This window comes from Rattus rattus, chromosome 7, assembly GCF_011064425.1.
Source record: "Rattus rattus isolate New Zealand chromosome 7, Rrattus_CSIRO_v1, whole genome shotgun sequence".
Lineage (NCBI taxonomy): Eukaryota > Metazoa > Chordata > Mammalia > Rodentia > Muridae > Rattus > Rattus rattus.
Genome location: NC_046160.1, coordinates 52,061,671 through 52,086,289, shown reverse-complemented (window position 1 = coordinate 52,086,289; position 24,619 = coordinate 52,061,671). Strand labels below are relative to the sequence as shown.

The following is a 24,619-nucleotide window of genomic DNA, read 5'->3' as shown; positions in this document are numbered from 1 at the left end:
ACTCGCTGGTTACTAGTGAAGTTCCTCTGGAATAGTCTCTGTAACTTTATCTCTTAGTCTATGGTATCTAAAATATATTGACTGTACAGTCACCATGAATGTATGATCAAGCCAGAGTTTCCATCAGACGCTTTAAATACTCAGGATCTCTCTTTGAAATCACCTCCCCTCCCCATATTAACCCTTGTTGTTTGTTCTTAAATAACACTGGCCTATGAAGTTTGAAAGCCAGTCTATAAATTGGATTATATAAATTGAATTTAGGACAAAGGATTTTTATTGCTGTCGAAAGTTGTGGATCAAAGGGTTCTGAAACACGGTATTAGTGTTGACCAAATCAGCTCACAGAAATCACAGCGCCTGTAATTTGTTACAGATGAGCTCTTGTGGCAAGGAAAGCTGATCTAATATGCTGTAAAAATTCAAAGCCGTGCAGTGTTGCTAGCAACTCAAAGCTTGGACATATGGGTAGAGTCAAGAACAAAGAATGCTACCTCTCCAAAGTGCCCTGTTGGGCTAGGCTTCCTGTAGTGTCACTACTAAAGCTATCATACTTGAAGTGATACCATCTCAAGGTACATACGCAAGAAACTTTGCAAAGAGCTGCTTCTCCATCTTTGACTAACAATGTGAAGCTGCACTGGGAAGGTATGGATCTAGGCAGCTTTAGCAAAGGTTTGACCACGAAATACAGCTCTGAATTTGCACATGGCATAGGCCAGGCACTCCTCTTGATTTGCATATTTGCTGCTCAGTTGTACAAAATGAAAATTCCCCTTTGGCTATCATTTGTCTAAGCTTCCAAAAGGTACACCAGGCTCAGACAGGAAAGATTTGTCACAATTGTCTAGGGCATTTTTAGTGGTTGCTGAAACTGCTTTGTTATCAAATAGTGTGTAAAAGCAGGATTATCTCATATAGCAAACAGAACAAGGAGGTAGGGAAAGCATCCTTCTTCACTGGAAGCCCCTGCGTAGACTCCTGCAGCAATAATCAAGGCACAACTTAATTAAGCTTTTGAATATCTTACAGTAGAAGACAAATCCCCTTAAAGTAGGAGTAGCTCAAGTCTGTGTCTTTGATTTCATTTAAATTAGAATGCAAAAATTGCCTGACTGTATGCTTTCACTCCTTGTAGGGGCCATATGACTAGGGGCCGACATGAAACCATTCATTCACTTTTAAAATAGGATCTCATCCTGTCCTGTTAACTGACCCTGCCCAGGACGAGGGTCACAAACATGAACCATCATGCTAAGCTTTGGTTAATAGTATTATTCAACAAATTTCTTGAAAGCACACGCATTCAATCCTGAGGTAGAGCAGGATATACAGGATGGTAGAGTGCTTGCCTAGCATGCAGGGAGGACTTGGTTCAAGTCCAAGCACTAAAGGGAAAAATATCCTGACATGAGCTCTATTAACAGCTTATGACACCAATGAGAACTTTATTCTGCTAATGTTTTCATTCCCTTCAGTTCCTTAACTCTTACTTCCCTGGTTTGGGCTTGTTTCTTCTTATTTTCTATTAATATCACATATTATGTTAAAACATCATAGGGTGTCCAGGGCATAAATAACCCAAACTTCATGAAGCTAGGTATAAATGCGAATACAGAATCATAAAGCTAGGTATAAATGCAAATACAGAACCACTCATGTCACCTTTAACTCTGCTTTAACATTCAATGCATGAAAGAACTTGATATAATTAATAAAGAAAACTACATTTCATAGTTTCCTAGAAAATGACGTTTCACAGTTTCCTAAAAGACATAGTCAGGAAAAAGATGTTTTTTCACTAATAATGTACTCTATATTGAAGAAATCTGCAAGTTATTAAGTCTAAAATAAGTTCCAGCAGGAGGATGTCTAGACTCACATGAGAAAGAAGACAAACAAGTTGAAAACAGTGAAGTTTTATGGAGCTGCTGTTTCTCAGTCACAGAGGTCTGAGGAGGTGGTGGAAGGGCTGGAGAGGTGTCTCAATGGCAGTGGTTTAGCAATCGTTTTGTTCATGCAGAGAACCTATGTCCGATTCTCAGCACGCACTTGGTGGCTCACAATGATCCTTAATTCCAATTTCAGTGTTTCCAACACCCTCTTTTGACCTCTCTGAGGATAAGGCACACACATGGTACACAGGCATTCATGAAAGTAAAACACTCATAAACATACAATAAAATAAATGCATCTTAAAAAAAAAGAAAGTACTGGATGTGGATGTGGCTTAAGTTGTAAAAGGGAAGTGATAAATTCAGTATTGCTTCATCCATGCTTGGGATAATTTTATTTCAACAAACTATGAAGGCACATAAACTAAGCCTACACTGACAGACTCTTCTCTAAAAGGAGGCAGGGGACTACAAACATTCCTAACCATCATGCTGTTGGCAAAACCCAGGAATGAAGAAGGGAATATTGCAGTGAAGAGAGCTCAATATTTCTGAGACACAGTGGCAGCACAGGGGCACACGACAGCATATTACTTTCCCTCTGAAACTACAAATATTTCCCATAAGCTTCTGAGCTAGTTTTGGACAGTATCACCCACAAAACGTAAGCAGGTCTAAAAAGCTTATGAACACTCTAAACCCAGGATGTTGTAAGTTTTACAGGGTTGTGATTTTATTAAGGTAGTCAAAAATAAAGTTAAAGTGGCAGAAGGCACGAGCACTCTTGTGATTTTGGGTATTGACTCGATAATGTTGTAGTCCAGCAGTTAACACATAGTCTGGCAGTTAAGAGTAAATATGAGAACCAATGCCATTGACCGACCCAATGATTCACGACAACAGTCTTCAATGAAGGACTTGATACTGAGGACCCAGTCGGTCCTGATTCATTTCTCATTGGAAGCTGGATGATGTAAGAGTTTTGGAGGTAGTTTTTCCTCTTGGTTTCATTTTTTCTGGGATTCCTACCATATTCAGATAATTTGTTCTTCTTGCGTCCAATAAAAATGGAACAAGTAACAGAATTTATCTTGAACTATGTCAGCCAGAGCATACTGGGTTCATATATGATGATTTTGGAAGAATATCTCTTCTATTTCATGCAATCCTCTCGCCTGAGTATGAGTTTATAGCGCCTTGTTGAAGGGCTCATAGTCTTTATAGAAATTGTGATAAAATCATGCCACTGAATATCCTGCATCAGTGTCGGGTCTGACAATCTATGCTAGACTGTGTTAGGCACTGTTAAAGCATGACCATACTTCATCTTTACAAACCCCCCCCCCATTCCTGCAAATAAATAAGTTGGGAAGCAAAAGAAATTGTAAAGCTTGCTCCAAATGATACAAATAGTTGCCAACTGCGTGATTTTACTATTTAACCCCGAACATAAGTAAAAAGCAGATCTCATAAATAAAGCAGTAAGTTCTTAAGGCTCACACACAAGGAGGAGTCAAAACCAAAGGTAGCGGCCTATTAAATAATCACAACCAGAAGATTGCTGATTTTGCAGCTTTATTTTGCTTTTTGAGTATTTTCCTATCCATTTGAATTACCTGTCCCTAAGAAAGGTACCAAGCACTACTAAAAACAATGAAATAGAAACATATACACACAATGAAAACAGTATTTATTTAACCCAATACAAGTTTTAATATTTTAAGTTATGAAACCCATTCCTCCTCATAACTTAGCTAACTTATTTGAGTATGGAAATATTTGAGCTCCAAAACATTTTTATAAGGACATACACTCCAATGAGTACACACGGACATAGGAGTACACATGCATGCATGCGCATGCTCAAACACACACACACACACACACACACACACACACACACACACTCTGTTTTGAAAAGAAGGTAATCTTTTGCCTCTTTTGTTCACAGTCACTAAACACATTCAACCAAACACAGAAAGATAGTCAATGGTCTGTAAACTGTTTTGTTTAATTTCAAATCTCAGCTCTACTTATAAAAACAGTTATATGTTCATTTCACCCACTGGTGGTAAGCAACATAAAGCCTAAGTGTCCCAGTTGCTATGTTTGAAAAGAAACCATAAATTACACACTAAAAAAGTGTACTCCACCCCTGTCCAGTTCCCCTTTCCAAACGAGTACAGCTAAGGAGCATGTTATCCCTCTCTTCCTCCCTTCCCCCTTTCCTGCCTGTAAAATCCAAGTTAGACAAACACAGTGGGGCTGAGATGACATATTTGAATGGAATTCAGACCCACCAGTTCCTGTTTATGTTTCTGATTTGAGAATGTTGTCTTCTCATTCACCATACATTAGGAACTCTGGAAGGCCATAAATGGTGTCAGGTTACACACAAGCAGGACCAATGAACATTAATCATTACTTCCAGTCAACTGGCAAAAGCAGCAGCTGATGGAACACTATACCCTCCAGCTCTTTATAAATGACATTCCAGAGAGCCAGGCTCTGTGTGTGCTTGTGCATGTGTGTGTGTTTCCTTTCAGTCTCCATTTTATGAATGAAACTCCAGGCTCTATGGAGTCCATTCATGCAAAAGAAATGCTTACAAGGCTCTGCCCCTAGGGATCAATCAGTCATGGGTAAAACTGATATGATTGGTTTAAGACAGCCTTCAGCCTTCCATTACTGACTTAAAATGCAGTCCCTGTCCATTTGACCTGTGTTAATGCATGAAGAGTAAATCCAGACTGTAGTCTCAATTCTCAAATCAAATCACTCGCCAAGGCCACTTACAGTAACTGTAGATTTAGAGTATATTGAAGCATTTCTTAGAAAAACTGATAGCATAAACCAGCATCGTGGTTTGGGAGAGTTGCTACTTTAACCAGAATCGAATGAGAAAAAAACCACACAACTCATGGTAGACAATGAAAAGCAAAGTCAACTTGTGAGGCTGATCCATGACAACTATTACAATAATGAGATCAAATAGGTAAATACCACTGTCACAAATTAAGCACCTACAACATCGGCCTAGTTGTCCACAAACCCGTGGTTATCTTTGGATGCTAGTGCCACAGGTAGAAAGTTAACATCTTCCAAATAATCAATAGCACCTTCTTTAATATTCCCAAGTGCTTCCTGACTTGCATTTTTTTAAGCGACAACATGAGAAGTTAGGAGAGAGGGAAGCTAAGCTACAGCACTCCGTGAAAGGCCTGTGGCCTTAAGTACTGGTGCCTCATAGAGAACAGAGCTGAGCCTTGGGAGTGTCACATCTCAGATACAAACAACAACAACAACAACAACAACAACAACAACAACAACAAAGACAGAGTTTATAGAACCATAATCATAGCTGCACCGGAAATTAACAAAAATAGAAATGTTGAAAATGATCTAATTTAAGCAATGGCAAGGAGGAATTGGAAAGACCCAGTTCTAACCTAAACGGTGTGACATGTGTTTTACCAGCCATCTGGAGGAGGGACGGAAGCATGCCTGTCTTCTGGTTACTTGAACCCACCTAGGAACAGATGTGCGATCAACAGGCCCTGTGTTCACACCTGAGCGACTCTCGAGAAAACCATTGCTATGCCTGGGGAGGGCAGAGGCAGTCCAAAGCAGGACGGTCTGTTTTGAATCCATTCCTACTATGGCATTACAACAGCTCTAACATTATTTGACTAACAGCCTCTAACATCGGGCAAAACAAATGCTAGAGAACAACATTGCGGCCTTACCTTAGAGGCTCAAGATTTAAATAACCGAAGAAGGTTCATGGGAAGAAGATGTATGGAAAAGTATTAATGAATAAATATACACCATTTTACGTCTGCTTTAGGGGAAGATGGATTTTGTTTGTTTTAAAGGCATGGTCTCACTCTGTAACCCTGATGGCCTAAGTCTTCCTTTATAGACCTGGCTGGCCTCAAACTCTGTTCGGCTTGCCTTTGCCTCCAAGTACTGTGCTACCAGACCCAACATTATTTCATATTTTTAAGAATTTAATGTACAGCATAACCTCCATGAGTCAATACATTTGAAACTTGATTAAAACAGTTTATGGAATGTAGTCTAACAACTATTTGGAGACAGATATTAAAATATATACAAGTTGATTTGCAATTTAGGTCCAGTACTTGTACTCAAATGCAAACAATCTCCTTCTTAACTTTAACTTCATGCTGGCACAAGAGCAATATGCATTTAGTAGGAGCTATAATTCAAATTTTGAATTGTGGAGATAAATGGTTAGATTTTTTTTTTTCCTGTGATGCTGGGCAGTGGCTGTGAACTTCAATTCCTTGTCAGTAAGATGAACACAAAAACATGCAAGCTATGACCCTGTATTATTATTAAGGCATACTACCATATAAGTTAAACATATTAAACATGTTTACTTATGTTTCTTTCTAAATGTGTTGAAAAGTATAATTTCATCATTCATGACGAATTTTTTTTAAAGAGTTAAAAAGTTCTAGGTATTTTGCGTCTCTTCCCTTATTAGTTGTTCCACCCTAGCAACAAGGAAGTGAATGGAGATATTAGTGTAGCTGATGAGAGAAGGTATACATTAGGAAGGATGCATTGGCTCTCAAGCATAAAAACACATCCCACCATTTTGCCCAATGAACTCTCTAGTTAGAATACCAATTTTGATTTGATTTTTAAAATAACCAAAAATGGTTTCTTCAGTAAGAAATTTCCGAATTGCCAATGGTACAAGTATATATATGTCTCTCTCTGTAAGTTTATGCATATGTTACAGTTGGAGCACGCACATTGTCCTATGGGCTCCAGTACCAAAGACTTGGTCTCCTACTGTTAGCGCTATTTGGGAGGTGGTAGAAATTAGGAACTAGAGGAAATCTCAGTTACCTCTCATTCTCCCGAGAAGAAACTTTGAAGGTTGTATCTGGTCTCCATCCACCCCCCCTTCCCATCTCTTTGTGGTGGTTGTGGGCCATGAATAGCCCAGGTCTCCCACATATTGCACTCTAGTGATGCACTCTACACCAAGAATCAACGCTGCCAAGGACTACGGACTGACATCTCTAAAAACTTGATCCAAAATAAATTCTTCCTCCTCTCCAGTTGTTTGTATTAGGCTTGCTGTCGTTGAAGACAGAGTTCTGGGATATTGTTAAAGGGCAAAGTAACAATGAGGGTATTCATACTCTGAAGGCACACTAGGACTAGTTCTAACCTCCTTAATTCTATTATTTTTCTTTACTGTTTTACAAGTTTAGTCAATGGATTAAGTTGCTGACAAATTATCTCCAAACACATAAAGGCCTCTGTACATCTATTAAGAAACAAATAGCCACATTGCTCTTACTGCTTTACCCAGTGATGTTTTGGTCTGCAAAGCTTCAATTTTAAACCATGTTCTATGTCCTGCAGGTGGAAGCCCATGCTATGTTCTCTGACTCATTTCATTGCTGTCCATCTAAATGCTTAGGATGACAATCCACCAATACAACAAAACACAGAACAGCACTCAGGACACAAGTGTCCTCTCCTAGCCCCATTTCTGAACTTGAATAGGATTCAGAGTTCTTTGTTAAAGTGTTAGCCGAGGCCCAAGGGAATACTAAAGATACAAGCCAGTTATTTTCTCATTTCTCTGCCTACACATCATATTTTTACTAGCTAGTGGCAGAAAATAAGTCTTTACAAATTTCTAAGGTGATAAAGACATAGTCACAGAACTTGAAAGAAGTCGCTCAGGTTAAGAATGGATGGATTTTTAGTGATTCAAAAGAGGGACATTCTATTCCTCCAAGGGCTTCCTGACATCTGTTTCAGATACTGCAGGACTCTACACGTTTGCTCGTGTAAAAATGGACACAGCTGACAGAGTCTCAAGTCTTCTGTTCCAGTTTGACTGTATGCACAGTATACCAGGCTATTAAAATGAAAGACTGAAGTCTCATAAGAGGCTCAGACAAATCAAGTTGCATACAAAGGACTCATAGCTAGTGGGCTATTCATTTGTTTATCTTTCTTCTAATAATTATTGAGCCTTTGCTAGAAGCACTTATAAACAGTTGGTAAACTTTAATAAACTCATGTTTTTTTTTTCAAGATTTGTTTTTATTTTATGTGTATGAGGGTTTGCCTAGATGGATGTATGTTTACCATATGTGTATCTGATGTCAACACAGGTCCGAAAACAACTTTGAATCTGCTAGGACTGGAGTTACAGGGAATTGTGAACTGCAGTGTAGGGCTGGGAACCAAATTCACATCCTCTGCAAGAACAGCGAGGACTCTCAATAGCTGAGCCATCTCTCCAGCCCTGATAAACTCATTTCTTAAAAATGTTTGAGGAGATAGGCAAGGTGACACGTGTCTTTAATCCCAGCATTCGGGAGGTAGATATTCATGAATCTATCAAATTCACAGAGTGAATTCCAAACCACGTTGGGTTGCAGAGTGAGGCCCTGTCTCAAAGGGGAAAAAGGATGTTTGAGATAAATTTGTTAGAAAAGGAAAGCAAGAGAAAAAGAAGTAAACTTAATCTTAAAACTTATTCTTTTACAGGATTTGTGGTCTTATAATTTGCTACCTCCAAGCAGTGAGCGCCTAAATTTCAAGTAAAATTTGACCACTGGCCCATATGATTTACTAAATTAGGGAAGCAAAACTCTAAAATCTGAAACAGGTGATGCTTTTCTAACCACTGGATCTCAGAGAGAGCCTTTAACTATATAGAAGTTCTTCATCCAAATTAAGGTAAATATTTACCTCATTTAAAATGCAAAAATCTGTAAAACACTTCCCTTTACTCTGAACAAATACAATGAAGAACTGAGCAATAAGCAATAATATATATATATAAATTCGAGGCTAACTTGGTCAATACTGTGAGACCCAGTCTAGCTGTGGTTACATAGAAAGATGGTCTCAGAAGCAAAAAGAAAAGATACTACCTGTCTCCTTGGCATTCCAATGGGACATAATTACAAAGATGGACAAACACACTTATAAAAGTGGGAGTCTGCCTAGAGGTACTCTTTTATACATTCCAAATGAAGCATTCTGCACATCCTGACTCTATATGGTTTCTTGTCCAATGAGTGCTCTATATACATTTAATTTTAGAAGGCAACTAACAGACAAACAAAACCCTGTTTGGTGCTCTACCCAGCACTATCTGGCTAAAAGAGAAACAAATCAACAGAGTAGACATACTGCATTAACTTTCCAACATAGTGCCATGATGGAACTATGTCACACTGTATGGCCTAATAAATTGGCTCCTTGAATATCTAGTTCATTTCTCTTCTCTGTCTGATCCAACTCCCCCCCCTTCCTTCCTTGAATAAAGATTTCTACTCTAATAACATAATATTTTGAATTTTTTATCTTAAATATTCGGCAGCTAAAATTGCGTTCCTGTAATTATAATTATAACTAATAGACCTACCATTTCCCATGTCATAATTAATGTCAGGTTTTATTAGAGCACAATCATGCTGTCTTTTCTCTTTGAAGACATCTCTTATTGTCACAACATTTATAGTACATTGAATTAAGCAATAAAGTATCCCAGAATCCTACTGAAGTGATAACTTTAAATCAAAGATTCTAGATCAACTCATGTAGAAAACACATTTTCTTGTATTGTTTAAAAATCACCCATGAAGTACATCCTGATGTGCTACTGGTTCAAAACCAATAAAAAAAAAAAAAAAAAGAGAGAGGGTGGTGATTCAATGATAAATACATTAGAGTTCCTAAAAGGTTATTTAATGTGCTCTCAGGGAAGATGAATGAGCTAATGACAAACAAAATTTCCAGAGATTATCCTTGTTGGTTGCTGTATGTGATACATACAAAAGATCAACTGCATAGCAGCAAACAAATTTTGACACTAACTTATTAACGAATGGTTCTCTTTGAAATCGTATACCAAAGCTCGTCCTTTTAGATCACATCCAAAAGTCCAACCTTTACTAACTATTCAAATATATCTGAATCCTATGGGCAAAACTGAGATTAGAATTAAGAAGTGTTATATAATTGTGTCATTTAAAAATATAATTAGGGAGGTCATACAAAAAAATCAGTATCTCTCAAATGTTAAGTCGTATTTTACAAGCCAGTTGAAGACACATGGAACACTTAGAAGAAAAGAGACACCTGGGGTTGGGGATTTAGCTCAGTGGTAGAGCACTTGCCTAGCAAGCGCAAGGCCCTGGGTTCGGTCCCCAGCTCTGAAAAAAAGAAAAGAAGAAAAAAAAAAAAGAAAAGAGACATCTACCCTTTAAGATAGGATGCTGAATGGTTCCCTTAAACTTTAGTGCCAAGAGGTGAGCTTTTGAGGCACATACTGTCTGACTCTAACATCCACACTATATTTGACCCATAGGATATGCAGTTAACTCTTCCAAATCCACCCCTTAAATGTTTGCCTCATTAGAATTTTTAAATCTCTTCTTGCTTGGTTCACAAAATATAAACACTTACTTCCATGCTACACATACATGTGTTTGCAATATAAACATGAGAAGATACATGTGGAACGAATTAGAAAATCACAAAAAGGTTCGGTGTTACTCCTTTACTATTATACTTTTAACAACAGCAAAATAGAAAATTTTCAACATATTATACAAGTCCCACTGATTGACTATTTATACTAGCTTATATAATTTCCATCTGTTATTTCTTTAAATTATTTATTAATTAATTAAACATTACTGCAGCAAACTAACAACAGCTAGAGATAAGCATAACAGCAGTCAACGGAATTTGAAATTAACATTGAAATATGTTTCTACCTACAGTAGAACCAAACATTGGCTTTCAACCTATTCAATTATGGAAATCCAAGGACAGCCATGAAGAGGCTTTAAACTCACACCACTAGGAGGAATTTCAAGAAAGTTCCCAAGATGCATGACCTCACTCAGTAAGCTTAGTTATTTTTCTAAACAGTAAATCAACTACAAAATAAATATTCGTTTTTTGCTTCTTTGAGAACATATTTTGAAAACAACATAGAAGTCCAGCTCAAATTTAGCTTTTAAGGAAACCTCTTAAAATTAATCCTAGAATAGGTTAGAACCAATGTTTCTACAGAGACAAGCTTACCTGTTTCCCTAGCTCTTGGCCCAGGGCTGCCTCAGACCTAGTGAGGTCTAACATACAAACATAAGGATCGTTGCTTCTGACTTTTCCCTCTAGACCAGGTTAGAGGCACAAACAGATGTTCTGCCCTCAAGAAACCAACTGTGCCTGAGCAGAATCCACCCAGGCCCTAGGAGGGTCAGTTGGATAGGAAATTCGGGGCCGTTGAGAAATTACTGTGTTTTTATGATATTTGAGGCATGCATTAGAGTAACCAATGCCTTTAGTCCTTTCCCTTCCTATCCTGTGAGGATCCAACTGAGCGAGAGCCTTCAAGTCTCGGGGACCCCTGCGCTGAACTCTAAGAGACCTTCACAATAAAGCAGAATTGTTTTATTCGATAAAACCTGGAAGCAGCTTTCTGTCCCCTAAGCCGAACTCTGAAGTTATTACAATAGTTCTTTCATAAAGGATGTCCATTTACTTGCATCCAGATGGAAGGAAATTGGACTCCACTCAAGTATCCCCACATCTAAAACCAGCCATGGACCTAGCTACAATGTTAGTAATAAAAATTGACAGGTGTGTGGTGCCCTCCTTGGAAAGACGACCCTCTACTTCACACATCTTTCAAAATACCTAGAAGTGTAAAAAGCGTATGTCCCAATTTCACAGACAAACTCAAAAGAGACAAGGTAGGCAAAGTTTTGAGTTTTAAAATTAAATGTTGGCGAAACGTGGTAGTCACATTTGGAATCAATTTTAAGCTTCTTTACCCTCAGGAAGACCTCTTTCCTCTGACAGATGATATGTAGTAGATTTTCCAGCTCTCCGAGACAAAGCCAAACACAGTGAGGGAAGCTTAAATCTGCATTTTCCCTGTTCCCTTTCTAATATGTAAGAATTTATACTTTAGGACCACTGGAACTTTTGACACCAATGATTGTTTTAAGTTACCAAGTCTAAATGCCCACCAGAAAAGACCATTACTTTGCATGCATTGTTTCTAAATAACATTACCATAGCAGAATACAAAAGGAAAAAGAACAGGATCAAGAAAAAAAAAAATTACAAGTTTCAGCTCTTACTCAAGTAAGTTCAAATTTATAAATTGTACTGTCCTTGAACTGGTTTCATTTCAGACACTATTCAGACACTATTTTTGATCATCATCTCATGGCAAAGTCTTTTGACAATACATGCCCCTCAATTGTAGAATGTCCCCAATACAGGACAAAATCAGAATATGCACTTACAAACCAATGGTCAGAAGGCACCCAGTCTGACAACCCTAATCAAATCAACCAGGGAGGTGAAAAGATGATTTACATGTAATTCCATAAGAAGACGGGCATACCTGAATCATATGCAAAGTCTCTGGGTTCCTGTTTGATCATCAAAGGAGGGGGAAAGCTTTGGCTGGCCGCACCGCCAACCATGGTGGTATGTTCATAGACTGGGTCGTGGTACTCCTGCTTGAAGCCTTGTGGTGGGAAGGGGATGTTTGGCTCAGACATCTGGCGTTGGTACATAGGACGCCCTTCCCTTGGCATTGTTGGCAAAGGAGGGAAAGAATTACAGGGTTCAGAAAGCTGGCGGCGAAATCTGGAGAAGAGAGTGTGTTTCAGATGAAATGGTTAACACAAAGTTGTCTTTGTGTGAGATACATTTCCTAGCTGCTAGTGAACGGTTTAAACCAAACGGCCCAAGGTGCACAGCTTTAATGAGCCTCAGATTTCTCTGTCTTAGAACAGTAGTGCTATGACTTGTTTTAAATCGCACGATGACGTGCGCTCCCCTTTTTAATCCATCCATTACAAACAATTCGGCATATTATACAACTAAGGTGTGCTGCCAGTAACTGCACAATGAACGGTTTTGAATTATTATGATCTCTAACAGCTAAAATGACCAATTTTAAGCTAATTGGATCATTTACATAACTTCTGGAAGAAAGGGTTCTCAAATAATGAAACCTAAGAAAAACCAGGGAAAACAGAATGCAATCTCCAAATGGCACTCTCTCTCTTTAAATTCTGTCACCAAACTAATCAACAGGCAAACAAAGGAGTCTCCAAACAAAACCTACTTACTGGCTTGCCTTCCATAACCCTCAGAGATTCAGGAAGTACAAGAGAACCGAATCTCTTCGCCAATCAGCAGGCCTTTAAATTCTCCAACAATGTCCAAATTAACAGTGTGTTCTTGTAAGAAATAAATCTTGGCATTATGGAGGCTCTTTTTTTTAAAAAAGACTTTCTCTGTCCTGCCAAACAACAGCACAGGACATACTGGCTCCTAAGATCTCCGAACTGCTGGGTTGATTAAAAAACAAGCAACGCACACGCAGCTGACCACCTAAGATACACAGGTTTGGGTAAGCGGGGCAATGAGGGCGTGAGGAAGTTCTAAGGCCTCGGCAGAGAGCTGCAACGGAGTCCTATGCTCCTTCCTTCTTGGTAAAGATTGGCTGAAACCATAATTGTTCTGATCTGTGCATCTCATCCATAATATCATTGACCCACCACAAGGATGTGGACTAATTAAAGATTTAAAAGTGCTCTAAAAATGCCCAGGAGTGCTTAAAAAAATAACCTCTAAAGCCTATCTATGAGCAAATATTAGCCTATTAACCCCCCAACCCCCACCTACTAAAAGCGTTCCTGAGACTTTAATTTTGAAGGTTAGCATTTAATTTCAGTAATGTTAAATGAAAATAAGGTGAAAGCCAAAGAATGGCAGGGCAATTGCTTTAGGATTCGGAAGCATACTCCATGCCAGGGCTTAACTCTAGGTATGCCAGCTGCCCCGAAAAGCATGGAAATTCCACTTACACCTGCACAAAATAAACTTAGAAACCCAGATACTGTGAAATGGCGAGGCTGGCTGGCACTGCATGCATTTCCCTTCTCTTGCTTATTTCATTAGCCAAAAAAAGAAACAGAAATTATCATTAGGAACTGTCAAGGAGTGAATCAGAAAATGGTAACTTGGAGATAAAATAAGAAGCTGGCTCCCTTCTGAAGCCTTAAAAGGAAGCTAATATTGCTTGCCCTAAAAGCATTGTAAGGAAGGGAAGCTATTTGCTTTTTACGAGTCAATGTGATTCGTACTTGTTCTTGTGAGAGACCATGTATGTATCAGGGACATGTTTCCAGGGAGAATGTATGGTTTGGGTGTCATTCTGGTGAGCCACTGGACACTGAGAAAGAGAAAAATGAGGGGAAAAGTTTGGTGGCTGAGGACAGTAGGTAAATGCACTCACTAGTGGGTAAGGAGAATCTGATAAGTGCATTGGGAACACGGCTAAAGATTATAGACAGGTCTCTTGCACAGTGGGTTCGTGAGGACGTGCCAAAGGGCTGTCCTGAGGTGTGCACTGAGGCTGAGGAGAGGAAGCAGAACTCAGGCCAGCTGGCTGTAAACTGTTCCCAGAGTGACGTGGGGTGCCTGGGCTGGAGGGAGCTATCTGGGGAAGGGATCTGTTCCCAGAGCAAAGATGCCATTTATAACCAAGGGACTGCCATTTGTTGGCCAGAGCCCTCTAAGAAATCCTCATCAGAAACATAAGGCTTCAGAGATTTTCCTGGGATTGGCCAGCTGGTACCATGCTCAAAACTCAGCTGGGGGGCAGTGGGAAAAGACCCCGAGCTTCCCTCTTGTGGTTCCGGGCCGGCTGTTCTTAGTCTCAACTCTTTGACTTCAAGTTGAGATACAAAAATGGATCTGGCTAAAGCACCTCTAGTTAGGTCATCTAAAACCAAGCACGCTACTTGCTTAGCAGTCGCCTAGCCTTGGGGAGAGCCAGCCTGCACAGGGTGCAGACAACAGATCCCCCAGCGATCCAGTGCTTGTTTGAATTGCAGGGCACTTGGTGATGATAAATTCGGTCTTTGGAAGTGGACAAAAGCAGCGGCAGTGGTTTGTCGTCCCTGCTTTTTCTCCTGTCTTGCACTCTTTCGTCCCTATTTACAAAATGTTTACACAGGGAGATGCACAGAGCATTTCACTCTAACTACACCCCATGTCTGTGGAGTGAGAAGGGAAAGAAAATAGGAGACTTTGAGGAACCAAAGCTGAGAAGAACCAGGTGACAGGAGCCAAAGGGAGAGAACATGGCTTTGTTTCACATGGGAAAATTATATTTCATCCTATTCCTTTACAGAAAGGAGTAACTCATTTTGAGACTGAGGTACAGCGTGTTTCTTTCTATATCGAGATTTGCCTGCAGTACACCTGCTTTTTCTGGTGCCTGGGAGGAGTCCTTGCAGTCAGCTATTTTCACAGTGATGTCTCTCAACCAGTTATGGTTGTAGTTCACGGATAAAGTTTTGAAATTTGGGGGGGGGGTCCAATGCTTAATGTAATTTTATATTGAGTCTAATTGTATAATTTTTAAAATATAAGGCAGACTTTAAACAGAAAGACAATAGAAACTCTAAGCTTGAATTTCCTAATGATTTCCTTCCTACTTCTGCTCTTGAAAGCATCTAATGCAGGCTACAGATACTACATAGTGGCATGTGACTCATGGGTCTTTCCAGTTAGTATTCAGGGCTATCATAAAGATAGTTACACATGAGGCAGTATTTTGTAATCAACTCAGTCCGCACTTCCGATAAAGTCTTTTTCTCCCATGGAGACTAGTGCTAAAGAGTTTCCTAGACAGTCCTGGTAATGGGGAACAAAACAGAAGGGACGAAATTAGCCAGATAGAGTAAACCTGTGTTCTAACTCATGGATTAAAGAAGTACTTCCTCTAGGATTGCATTCAGACTTGGATTTCTTCCTCTCTCAGGTCAACAATCTCCAGTTACAGGCCTCTCAGCAGCTCCGCCCTCCGATTCTCCTTGTTCATTTCTAAGTAACACTTACTTGGCAGCTATCTTTCTGAAGCACTTTCTTAGCGTCCATAGTCATGGGTCTATGGACGTGAAATAGCCATTGAAAAGGAAAGCAAATAGATTAATCAAATAAGATACACTCTGTAAGACTGTGTAGAACTAAGTCATTCGATGTAAGGTAATGAACCTAATTTCATAAGTCACCTAGTAAAATGAGCCTACTAACTTTGCAAAACTAGTGCACACATAAGCATGCACAATCTGTTGCAACGTTTAAGTGAATCAATTTATGAGAAGTGAGGAGAAATGTTCAGCTTAATTTTATCTTAGCAAACACTTTATATGTTTAAAAAAAGACAATTGTCTTTGCAAATTATCTTCTCCACCAATTATTTTTATTATTGATAGAGCAACCTTTGGCTGAAAATATTTTTGTACAAATGTGCCAAATTATTATGCTTACCTTAAAACATTAGAGATCTTCAGAAGAGCTATGGGTAAGGTCCTTCATGAAAGCTGAAACTGGTGGAGGTTTTAGTTTGTTTTGTCTGAAATGGCATCTGGAGCTTACCTGTGGTCCATGGGGTAGGTGCTGTCTGGTATGGACTGGGAAGGCGGGAGGTGAGCTGGGAAGGCCCGGTCAGGTTTCGGAGTATGAGCTGTGTTTGGAGATGCATGGTGTAGTGGGGACACTGGAGTGCTGGATGGTGTTGGGGGATTGGAGGGCCTCATTCCCACTTGTGGCTTCTGATCATAGGCACTACCCAGAGAACAAAAGAGAACATAGGTTGCATGGGAGTAATTTTTAAAGAACCCTGTTCCTAGGGAAAAATCAAAACCTTATCTTCGACATGAGTGATAAAGAAGCTAAACTCATTTAGATTTTGATTTTTAATTCTAGAATCTATAAACTTCAAAGCCCCCATGCTCTTACATAGAAAATATCATGTGAAACTGTGTAATGACATGACTATTTCTAACATACGTATTCAGTGGGCAGACAACTTAGTTAGGGGAGCCCCTTATGCTGACGATTCACCATCACCTCCGTCTGTTCTCAACACACATCTTTTCAGAACCGCTCCTTCCTAAATCATTAAATACCTGAGTGTCATCCTTCCTCTCTGTTACATTTTAAAACCAGACCTAATATCAGCTTAGTAAGGGAGACCATATTTGATTTGCCTTTATTTGTGGTGGAATTCTAGGCAGCGCTCTTGCCTTTCCAGATATTTTATATTAAATGATGTTTGGCCTTGAATTCCTTGATAATAAAGATTAACGAGGCGAATTAAAATGTCTCGGATATATTTAAGCTTTCTTTGATTGTGAGTGAAAAATAATATCAAGAAATAAATGCTATTATGGTGGACTAACTTCCACTCACAATCACAAATGCAAATAAAGTTAGCCATTTGTTTTCTAGTATGACTTTGAGTTGCTTTCCAATGCATGGCTCTCTGAAATATGATTGAACTAATGTCTTCAATCAAGAAAAATATCTTACTAAAATCAGATTTTACTTCCTGAACAGCAGAAAGGTATATGTCTGCGTAAAGTATCTAGATATACTCTTCAAATAAAAATATTAATAAGAGCTGGTTAAAATGGTGCAAGACTTTAATCACATGCCCCAGCCTATACTGGCCAGGCAGATCCAAATTCAAAAAAAAAAAAAAAATATATATATATATATATATATATACGCATAATGAGAGTGATGGACTTTTAAAAGAAACCTTTTCTGCTTAGCCTAATATATAATAACCTAAAGTTTCTTCTCTATTACTACAGCAGAATTCTATCTAAGTACAAATATGCTCTCCTGAAGTGCAAGCGTAAGTGCTACGTACTCTACCCCATCTTTAAAGCTATCTGTACTCATAGAGAGAATGCTGGGAAGGGAAATTGGTGGAGGAGAAAAGAGGAACTGAGGAAGGGAGCAAATATGGGAATAGACTTGATCAAAATGTATCATACATATGTGTGAAATTCTCAAGCTGAAAACAAAACAAACTTCTTACATTTGATTTTACCTATGTTCTTTACTGGTGTTTTTGAACGAAAACCTATTTTTATGAAGTGGTTAGCTTGAGTCTTTCCCGTAAAACAGAGCTGGGCAGTGGTGGCTCATGCCCTTAAACTCAGCACTCTGGAGGCAGAGGCAGGTGGGTGGGTCCCTGTGAGTTCAAAGTCAGCCTGGTCTACATAGTGAGTTCCAGGAAGACCAGAGGTACATGAAGAAACCTGTCTCAAACAAACAAAAGGGAAGAAAGAAAGAAAGAAAGAAAGAAAGAAAGAAAGAAAGAAAGAAAGAAAGAAAGGAAGAGACAAATGCCTAATTATCCCAAAATATTACTTTCTTCCCTCATAAAGTGTTATATTAAATTTTACTATTTATAAAGAAATGGAAGCTCCAAAATGAATTGTGTACATCATATAGGTTGAGAGAGATGGTGCTTTTTGTTTGTTTGTTTTTACAGAATTCTTCAAATTGTGGGCCAACTCCCCAACTGTTAGTCTATGGGTCTGAGATATATTGTATAAAACAATGTTTTTATGGTCACCATAATAATCAGCGTTGAATTGCAAAAAGTATCTTATATCTAACTGGTTCAATGACTGGAAGTTGTCCAATGTTAAAATAACTGTGTTGTTGTACACACCTTAAGGAGAAAATGCAAACAATAAAACTAAATAACCAAATGCACTATTAATATTTAGCATGAACTCAGTATGCTGTCCTAGTTCACTTTTATAAAAGATCTGTTTTATAATAACATTTTGGTTTCAAACGAGCTGCCTCACAATTTCTGGCTCTAGCGAGCCTCTTAGAAAGTCACACATAAAACATTAAATTTCAAGAATGAACAGGAACAAAAGATCTCAGCATTGGTCAGTTGCCATGAGATGGCACAGTCTAATTTTCTTGACTCTTCTATCTAACAGATGTGGAAGACGGCGTACGGAGATGTATTTGTAGTAACACAAGATTCTTCTGGATCCTAATGCACTGAGCTTGAATTGATACACCTTATAAAGCAGTGCACATATTTCCAATCGGTTTTGCAAGTTCGCAAGCCACCTCCCTTGAAGAACTAAGTCTCTACTGTAATCAAGAGTAATAGTCAACAGCTATAGCCAACTTTTTTTTTTTTAATGCAATTAGAGGCCAAGATGAAAAGTAAAAGCATGCAATTCACTACAAAGGGTTTTTAATGAACATATGTGTTATCAGATTTTCTAGCAAATGAACAATGCACTTTGAATGCACCACCCTTTACTATCATCTCAAGAACAACTGGCTTTTTAATAGATAATTGCCTTGGCTGGGCCTTATAAAATTAGAGTTTTATTGCAATTGTCCATGAATGCATCTTATAGATCATCTGTAAAGCCTGTCAGATAACTAATGTACTGCTTTTGCTTGCCAAATGTTATATGTATTTTTTTTTCTCTACAAACGATCTAAGTCCATAATGCATTCATTCTGATGGGAACCTTCAAAAGCTGCTGGTGCCAAATAAGACCCCCTTTTCAAACCCAAGATGCGTCACCGCCGTAGAAAGAGCAACTAATGATTGAGATGAGAATTATTACTTTAAAATGATTCTAAAGCGTGTGATTGTATGGGAAATGGGTCTTTAGAGTTCTGCTGAATACATTACCTAATTAGCTTATTATGTAATAAAGATGTAACCCATAAAAATTGACTTGCAATTTCAATATCATTCTACACTGTTTCCGAAAGGGCTGCTGCTGTCTCTGAGCACAAGGCTTCTTACCTGACATTGTACAGGCACTTTTCTCCATAGCTGAATTTAAAGGGCTGCTCTTGACTGCAAGCAGACCCGAGTTCTGAACATGGGCTGTGGGGTTCTTTCTTGATTTTCAGTGGTAGGCCATGAAAAGCCACTAAAAATAAAAAACAAAAAACAGAACAAACATATCCATAAACATTTAATTCAACTAAGAATTCAGTCGGTTAATCTGTTTGACATCTCTTATTTAAATTATCATCAACATTTCACAGTAACTTATGCTTATAAGAAAAATAGCACTTGATAGTCTATGTGGCTGAAAGGATTCTGGAAACTTCCTATGCTCTGCAGCCAGCCCGCTTTTTCTGCATTAACAAAATACAAGTCTGATTTTTTTTTTCTGCTTTGATAATATTCACAATGCTTAGAAGGTCAGTTTTCAGAAAAGAAGTTTCGAAAACCTGTTATAAATATTCGCATTGATTAAAACAAAGGCAGAAAAAATGCACCTGTTTAACCAAGATTGGAGTACAGCTTTAAGCATTATTCATTAGCACCACTCTAGTAGCAGTGATCTCCTGACGCATGACGAAGACAATCCAGGTGTAGGTCCAAAGGCAAGGACTAGAAAGTATGAGGACTAGAAAAACCAACATCTTTGAGGTTGGTGGCTATTTCTAAACTGAAACAAAAATTCCTGCCTATCTATTTACCTAAACTATAAAAATAAAACATGATACATGAAATTTTTTACTACATGTAATCCTCAATAAAAATTATCCTATATCAGATAGTGTTTTCTTTTTTCCATACAACTTAATGTGTAAATATTTTTAAAGCACAGTTACTATTTATGTAGAGTCATTGTGCTTAAATTAAGGTCAGTTATGCCACGAAATGGACATTGCAGGAAACACACACAAACTCACATGAATGTGCTTACTTTAGGACCATAAAACCAATGAATAAGCTTCACTGTACTTTACAAAGTCTGATGATTCCCCCAAGTGTTCACTATATTCTCTTTAGATTTCTTTCACAATGAAATGTCTATGATAAAAATTTTGATACATAGAAAAGAAAACCCCAAAAGCATTCACTGTGTTAGCTAAGAAAACTCTCTCCTTCTGTATACATGTGTGATACATGGATGTGTATATGGTTTCACTAACTCTTAGAATAGCAAACATGTATGCTACAACACATTTATTGGCACATTTCGCCAAACTTTTTAATTATTTTCAAGCTCTTTGGAAGATAGACAGCAAAATGCATGTACTTAAATTCTAGAACTTTGAATCAAAACCTAATTTTTTATTTTCCTAACAGATAGCTGTAGTGACAAACAAAGAAACCCATTTGCCCTCAAAGAAGTAACATAAAAAACAGAGAATTCCAATTTAATTTACATGAATAAAAATTTGTTAAGACCTAAGATGCCATATTTCTATAGTTAGGACTTTTTGACCAAAGGTATAAAAAGATTAACAAACAGCTTGCAAAATAAATTTAACCCCAAAAGAAACACTTAACAAATTAAGGTTTACTAAAATTAAAATTACCTCTTTAACGGCACATTAGAAGAATGAAGAAGGCGGCACAAGGTCCAAGATGCTTGCAACAGAGAGATCTGACAAAGAATTCTTATTTAATGTAGAAGGAATTGCTCTATAGCAATCCAAATGACCAAATGAAGTGGACCAAAGACCTAGTCAGACAACTGGCTCCTAAAAGAAAATATCTAAATAGCAAGATGGGGCAGGGGTAGCAAAATGAGTGAAAACATAATCAAAATTGTTGCTCATCAGGAAATTGCCAATAAAAAGAAAAGATTATCACGAGACACCCATTAGGAAAACCAAAGTATAATAAAAGGTTGACAATACTGATACTGAATAAAATAATGGAAATTGGTTCAAGCATCTCAGAAAAGTTTGTGACTACCTGAAAGCTTCAACATGAATGTGATCTTGTGATCACACTAAAACGAATTCTCCTATATGTGTGTGTATGTATATATGAGAAAGGAGTTCATATGTTCTCCAAAAGACATATGTAGAAATGTTTGTGGAAGTTTTACTTATGTAAAGAAAGCTAAAAAGGTTTTAAATATTCCCTGGTGGAGATAAATAAGTATGGCATCTGCATGCAAAGAATATTTAGAAATAACAAGAAATAAAGCACCTTCCATTGCATCCAAAAACACAGATGCTCTCACAGCTATGCAGTTAAGCCCTATAAATTTCCAAAACAAAGCTAGCTGAGAGCATAAAGATGTTCTTCTGCGTTTAGCCTGTGATTTTGTTTGGCGGCTTAGTAAAATTAAGCTGTTGAGGTGAGCTGTTAGCTCCATGGCTGCTAGCGTCCTCTCTCTCCTCTCAGAACCAACCTTCATCCGGCTCTGTAGCCACTGAAGATGAGGGTGAGCGGTAACTGCTTTTTAAGCCACCCAGTACGTGGCACCTTGTCATTGCACCTTTACCTAATGCTCCATTCCCAGTCAATGTTGTCACCAAACTGGCTGAGTAATGATTTTAGGTTACAAAACTTTCTAGGTGATTATCATAATCGGACAAATGCTAAATCCAATGTGAGGCTTGGCAGCACCGGCGCACCTTGAGTTCAAAGAGACCCAGCACTTGAAAAAAAAAATCTATTTAGATGCCAACCGTTGAAGGCTCGTCACCTTGTAGGCTTCGCAGCCCTAGCCGTGGAGGGTTTCCATTCTCTTTACAACCTCATTCTGTGCCTGTGCGGCTATGAAACATTATGGACCAATAATTGGTTTTTCTTTACTGGTCCCAGTCCAAAGACTAACAGGACGATCTAAGATACCCGGCATTTATTTATTTTTTTTTTCATATCTGTAGGTGAAATATCAAACTTAGAACCAAACTGAAGCCTTCCATTTTCTGCACAAGAATGTGGGACTTATCATTTATGATCCTCACTTAAGCAAGCTTGCCCGCCTCCTGGGAATCATACCTATGCCTTCATGGAGGCAACTTCTATTCACCGTTGCATGAGAGATATAGAGGCTCCCACCAGAAAGGGCTGAGCTGGAGGCTGCCTAGGTATATTTCATCCCAGGGCTCGAGGCTTCGTGTCTGCTAATAGGAGGTTTTTCCAGATCATTGGCACCGGCGCAAGAGAAAACAGCACATTCATTTCGTGCAATTTGCTGTACCTTCCCACATGGAGCTGGTGCATGTAAAAGGCTGTTAAGTACTAAATTATTCCTTATCAAATCACCATCATCTGGAGTCATGATCAACACTAATTAAATTACTTTCACTGAACACGGCTCCAGCCTGCTGCCGAGGCTGCTAGCATTCCGCTTACAGTGCGGTCCTCCCTGGGTCTGGAACACAGACCTGCAGGCATCGGCATTGTTTGTAGTTTAATTAAAGTGAATCTTTCCTTTTTCAAGTGAATTAAATCAAGCGAGTTAGCCTCTTCATTTCATTGACAAAGAAATGATGTTTCCAAATGATACTTTATTCCTGACTTCATAGACTTCAGGTCATTTATCTAAGTATGAAATTTAGAGTTCCTCTCAGGCATCCCTCATACAGGGTCTGAGGGCTCCCATGCAAACTTTTATAACCACACAGCTATCAACTCTTCTAGGGAGAGGCAGACAGAACAGGCAAGAGGTGAACCTTGCATTCTTTGCCTTGATGGAAGCTTGACCTTTAAAACCACATCTTAAGGCTGACTAATGATGACTGAGTTTGTCTAGTGGTTAAATGTAAAAGATCCAAAATATCAGAACTTAAAAATATGCACTTTCAAAATAAATTTAACCACTTCTTAACCTGAGAGTTTACAAGGGGTTATGGCATTCATTAAGTGCTTAGAAATACAGTAACTGTTTTCCTTTAAGAACCTTTCATCTTCTACCTACATTTCAGACGGGAAACAATTCAGTTACAATACCACAGAAACACAGACACACCCTGAGCTCACAGCACTACGAAAGCACGGAGACACCCTTAGGTTTCCACAAGCGAGGATCCTAAGTTAAAAATGAATTTTTTGATTGAACAGAAACACAACATAAAACAACTTGGCGGTAGAAAGAATGAATTAAATTCTCAAGGGAGAGAATACTTCCTTAGACGTGACAATAAAGCCTTATCTTTAACCTTCCACTGAGAACAGACGATGTTTGTGACAGCCATCCACTAAACACTCATCCACAAAGAGATGGAGCTTGGGTGGGAGGCTGAGTTTACAATCTGAACAAGAAGCTGCAAACACATTTGAAAATAACTCAGGATTTGATAGTATTTTGTGATCAAGGTTGGAGTTGACGACTATTGCTCGAATGTTCCGATGTTAGTCTTGGTTCCATGCGAGGCATGGTTGAAAGGAGAGGGAACCCTTAGGCAGTAAGCCGGAGGGGGAGGAAGCTGGCTTGTTGGAGGAAGACTTCAAGGCCCTGGTGCCTCTTCTTCTTCCTAGCTATAAGACGTTCCTGCTGATATGTCGTACTGTGCACTGCAGATTAAAAAAGTATAGCCTGCCACCTAAAATCTCTGAAGCCATTAGCCACATTAATCTTTCTACCTTTCAGTTCATTTTATTGGCTATTTAGTCACAGATGTGGAAAGCTAACAAAAAGAAGCTAAGCAGGATGCCTGGGTAAAGATCTAAGACAACACTGTAGCAGGCTAAGGATTAGAGCCTGGGCTGAAGAGATGGCTCAGTGGTGAAGAGCATTTGCTCTTACAGAAGACCTGGGTTCCATTCCCAACATCTCCACAGTGGTTCATGACTATTCGTAGCTCCAGTTCTAGTGCATCCTATGTCCTCTTCTGACCTTCATAAGCATCAAGCATAAACGTTGACTGGCATACACAGAGGGAAAAATACACATATAAAGTACAATGTAACTAATTTAAAATTTTAGTATTATTACATGCTTATAATCCCAGCAATGGGAAGTGGAAGCAAATGGATCTGAAGTTCCAGGTCTTCAAAGCCAGCCTGGGCTACAAGACACCCTAATTTAAAAATGGTAACAAATAAA

General features: G+C 38.6%; 1 protein-coding gene across 3 annotated transcripts in view; it reads right to left on the bottom strand.

Moving 5' to 3' along the window:
- Etv1 (ETS variant transcription factor 1) overlaps nt 1–24,619 on the bottom strand; it is an 87,704-nt gene that overhangs the window by 22,371 nt on the left and 40,714 nt on the right. For all 3 annotated transcript variants that reach the window (XM_032907664.1, XM_032907663.1, XM_032907665.1), the window contains 3 exons: nt 19,609–19,738; nt 16,395–16,583; nt 12,337–12,584 (listed from right to left, as the gene is read on the bottom strand). In XM_032907664.1, coding sequence (XP_032763555.1) covers nt 12,337–12,584; nt 16,395–16,583; nt 19,609–19,738 — 567 coding nt within the window. The remainder of the gene's footprint in view (nt 1–12,336; nt 12,585–16,394; nt 16,584–19,608; nt 19,739–24,619) is intronic.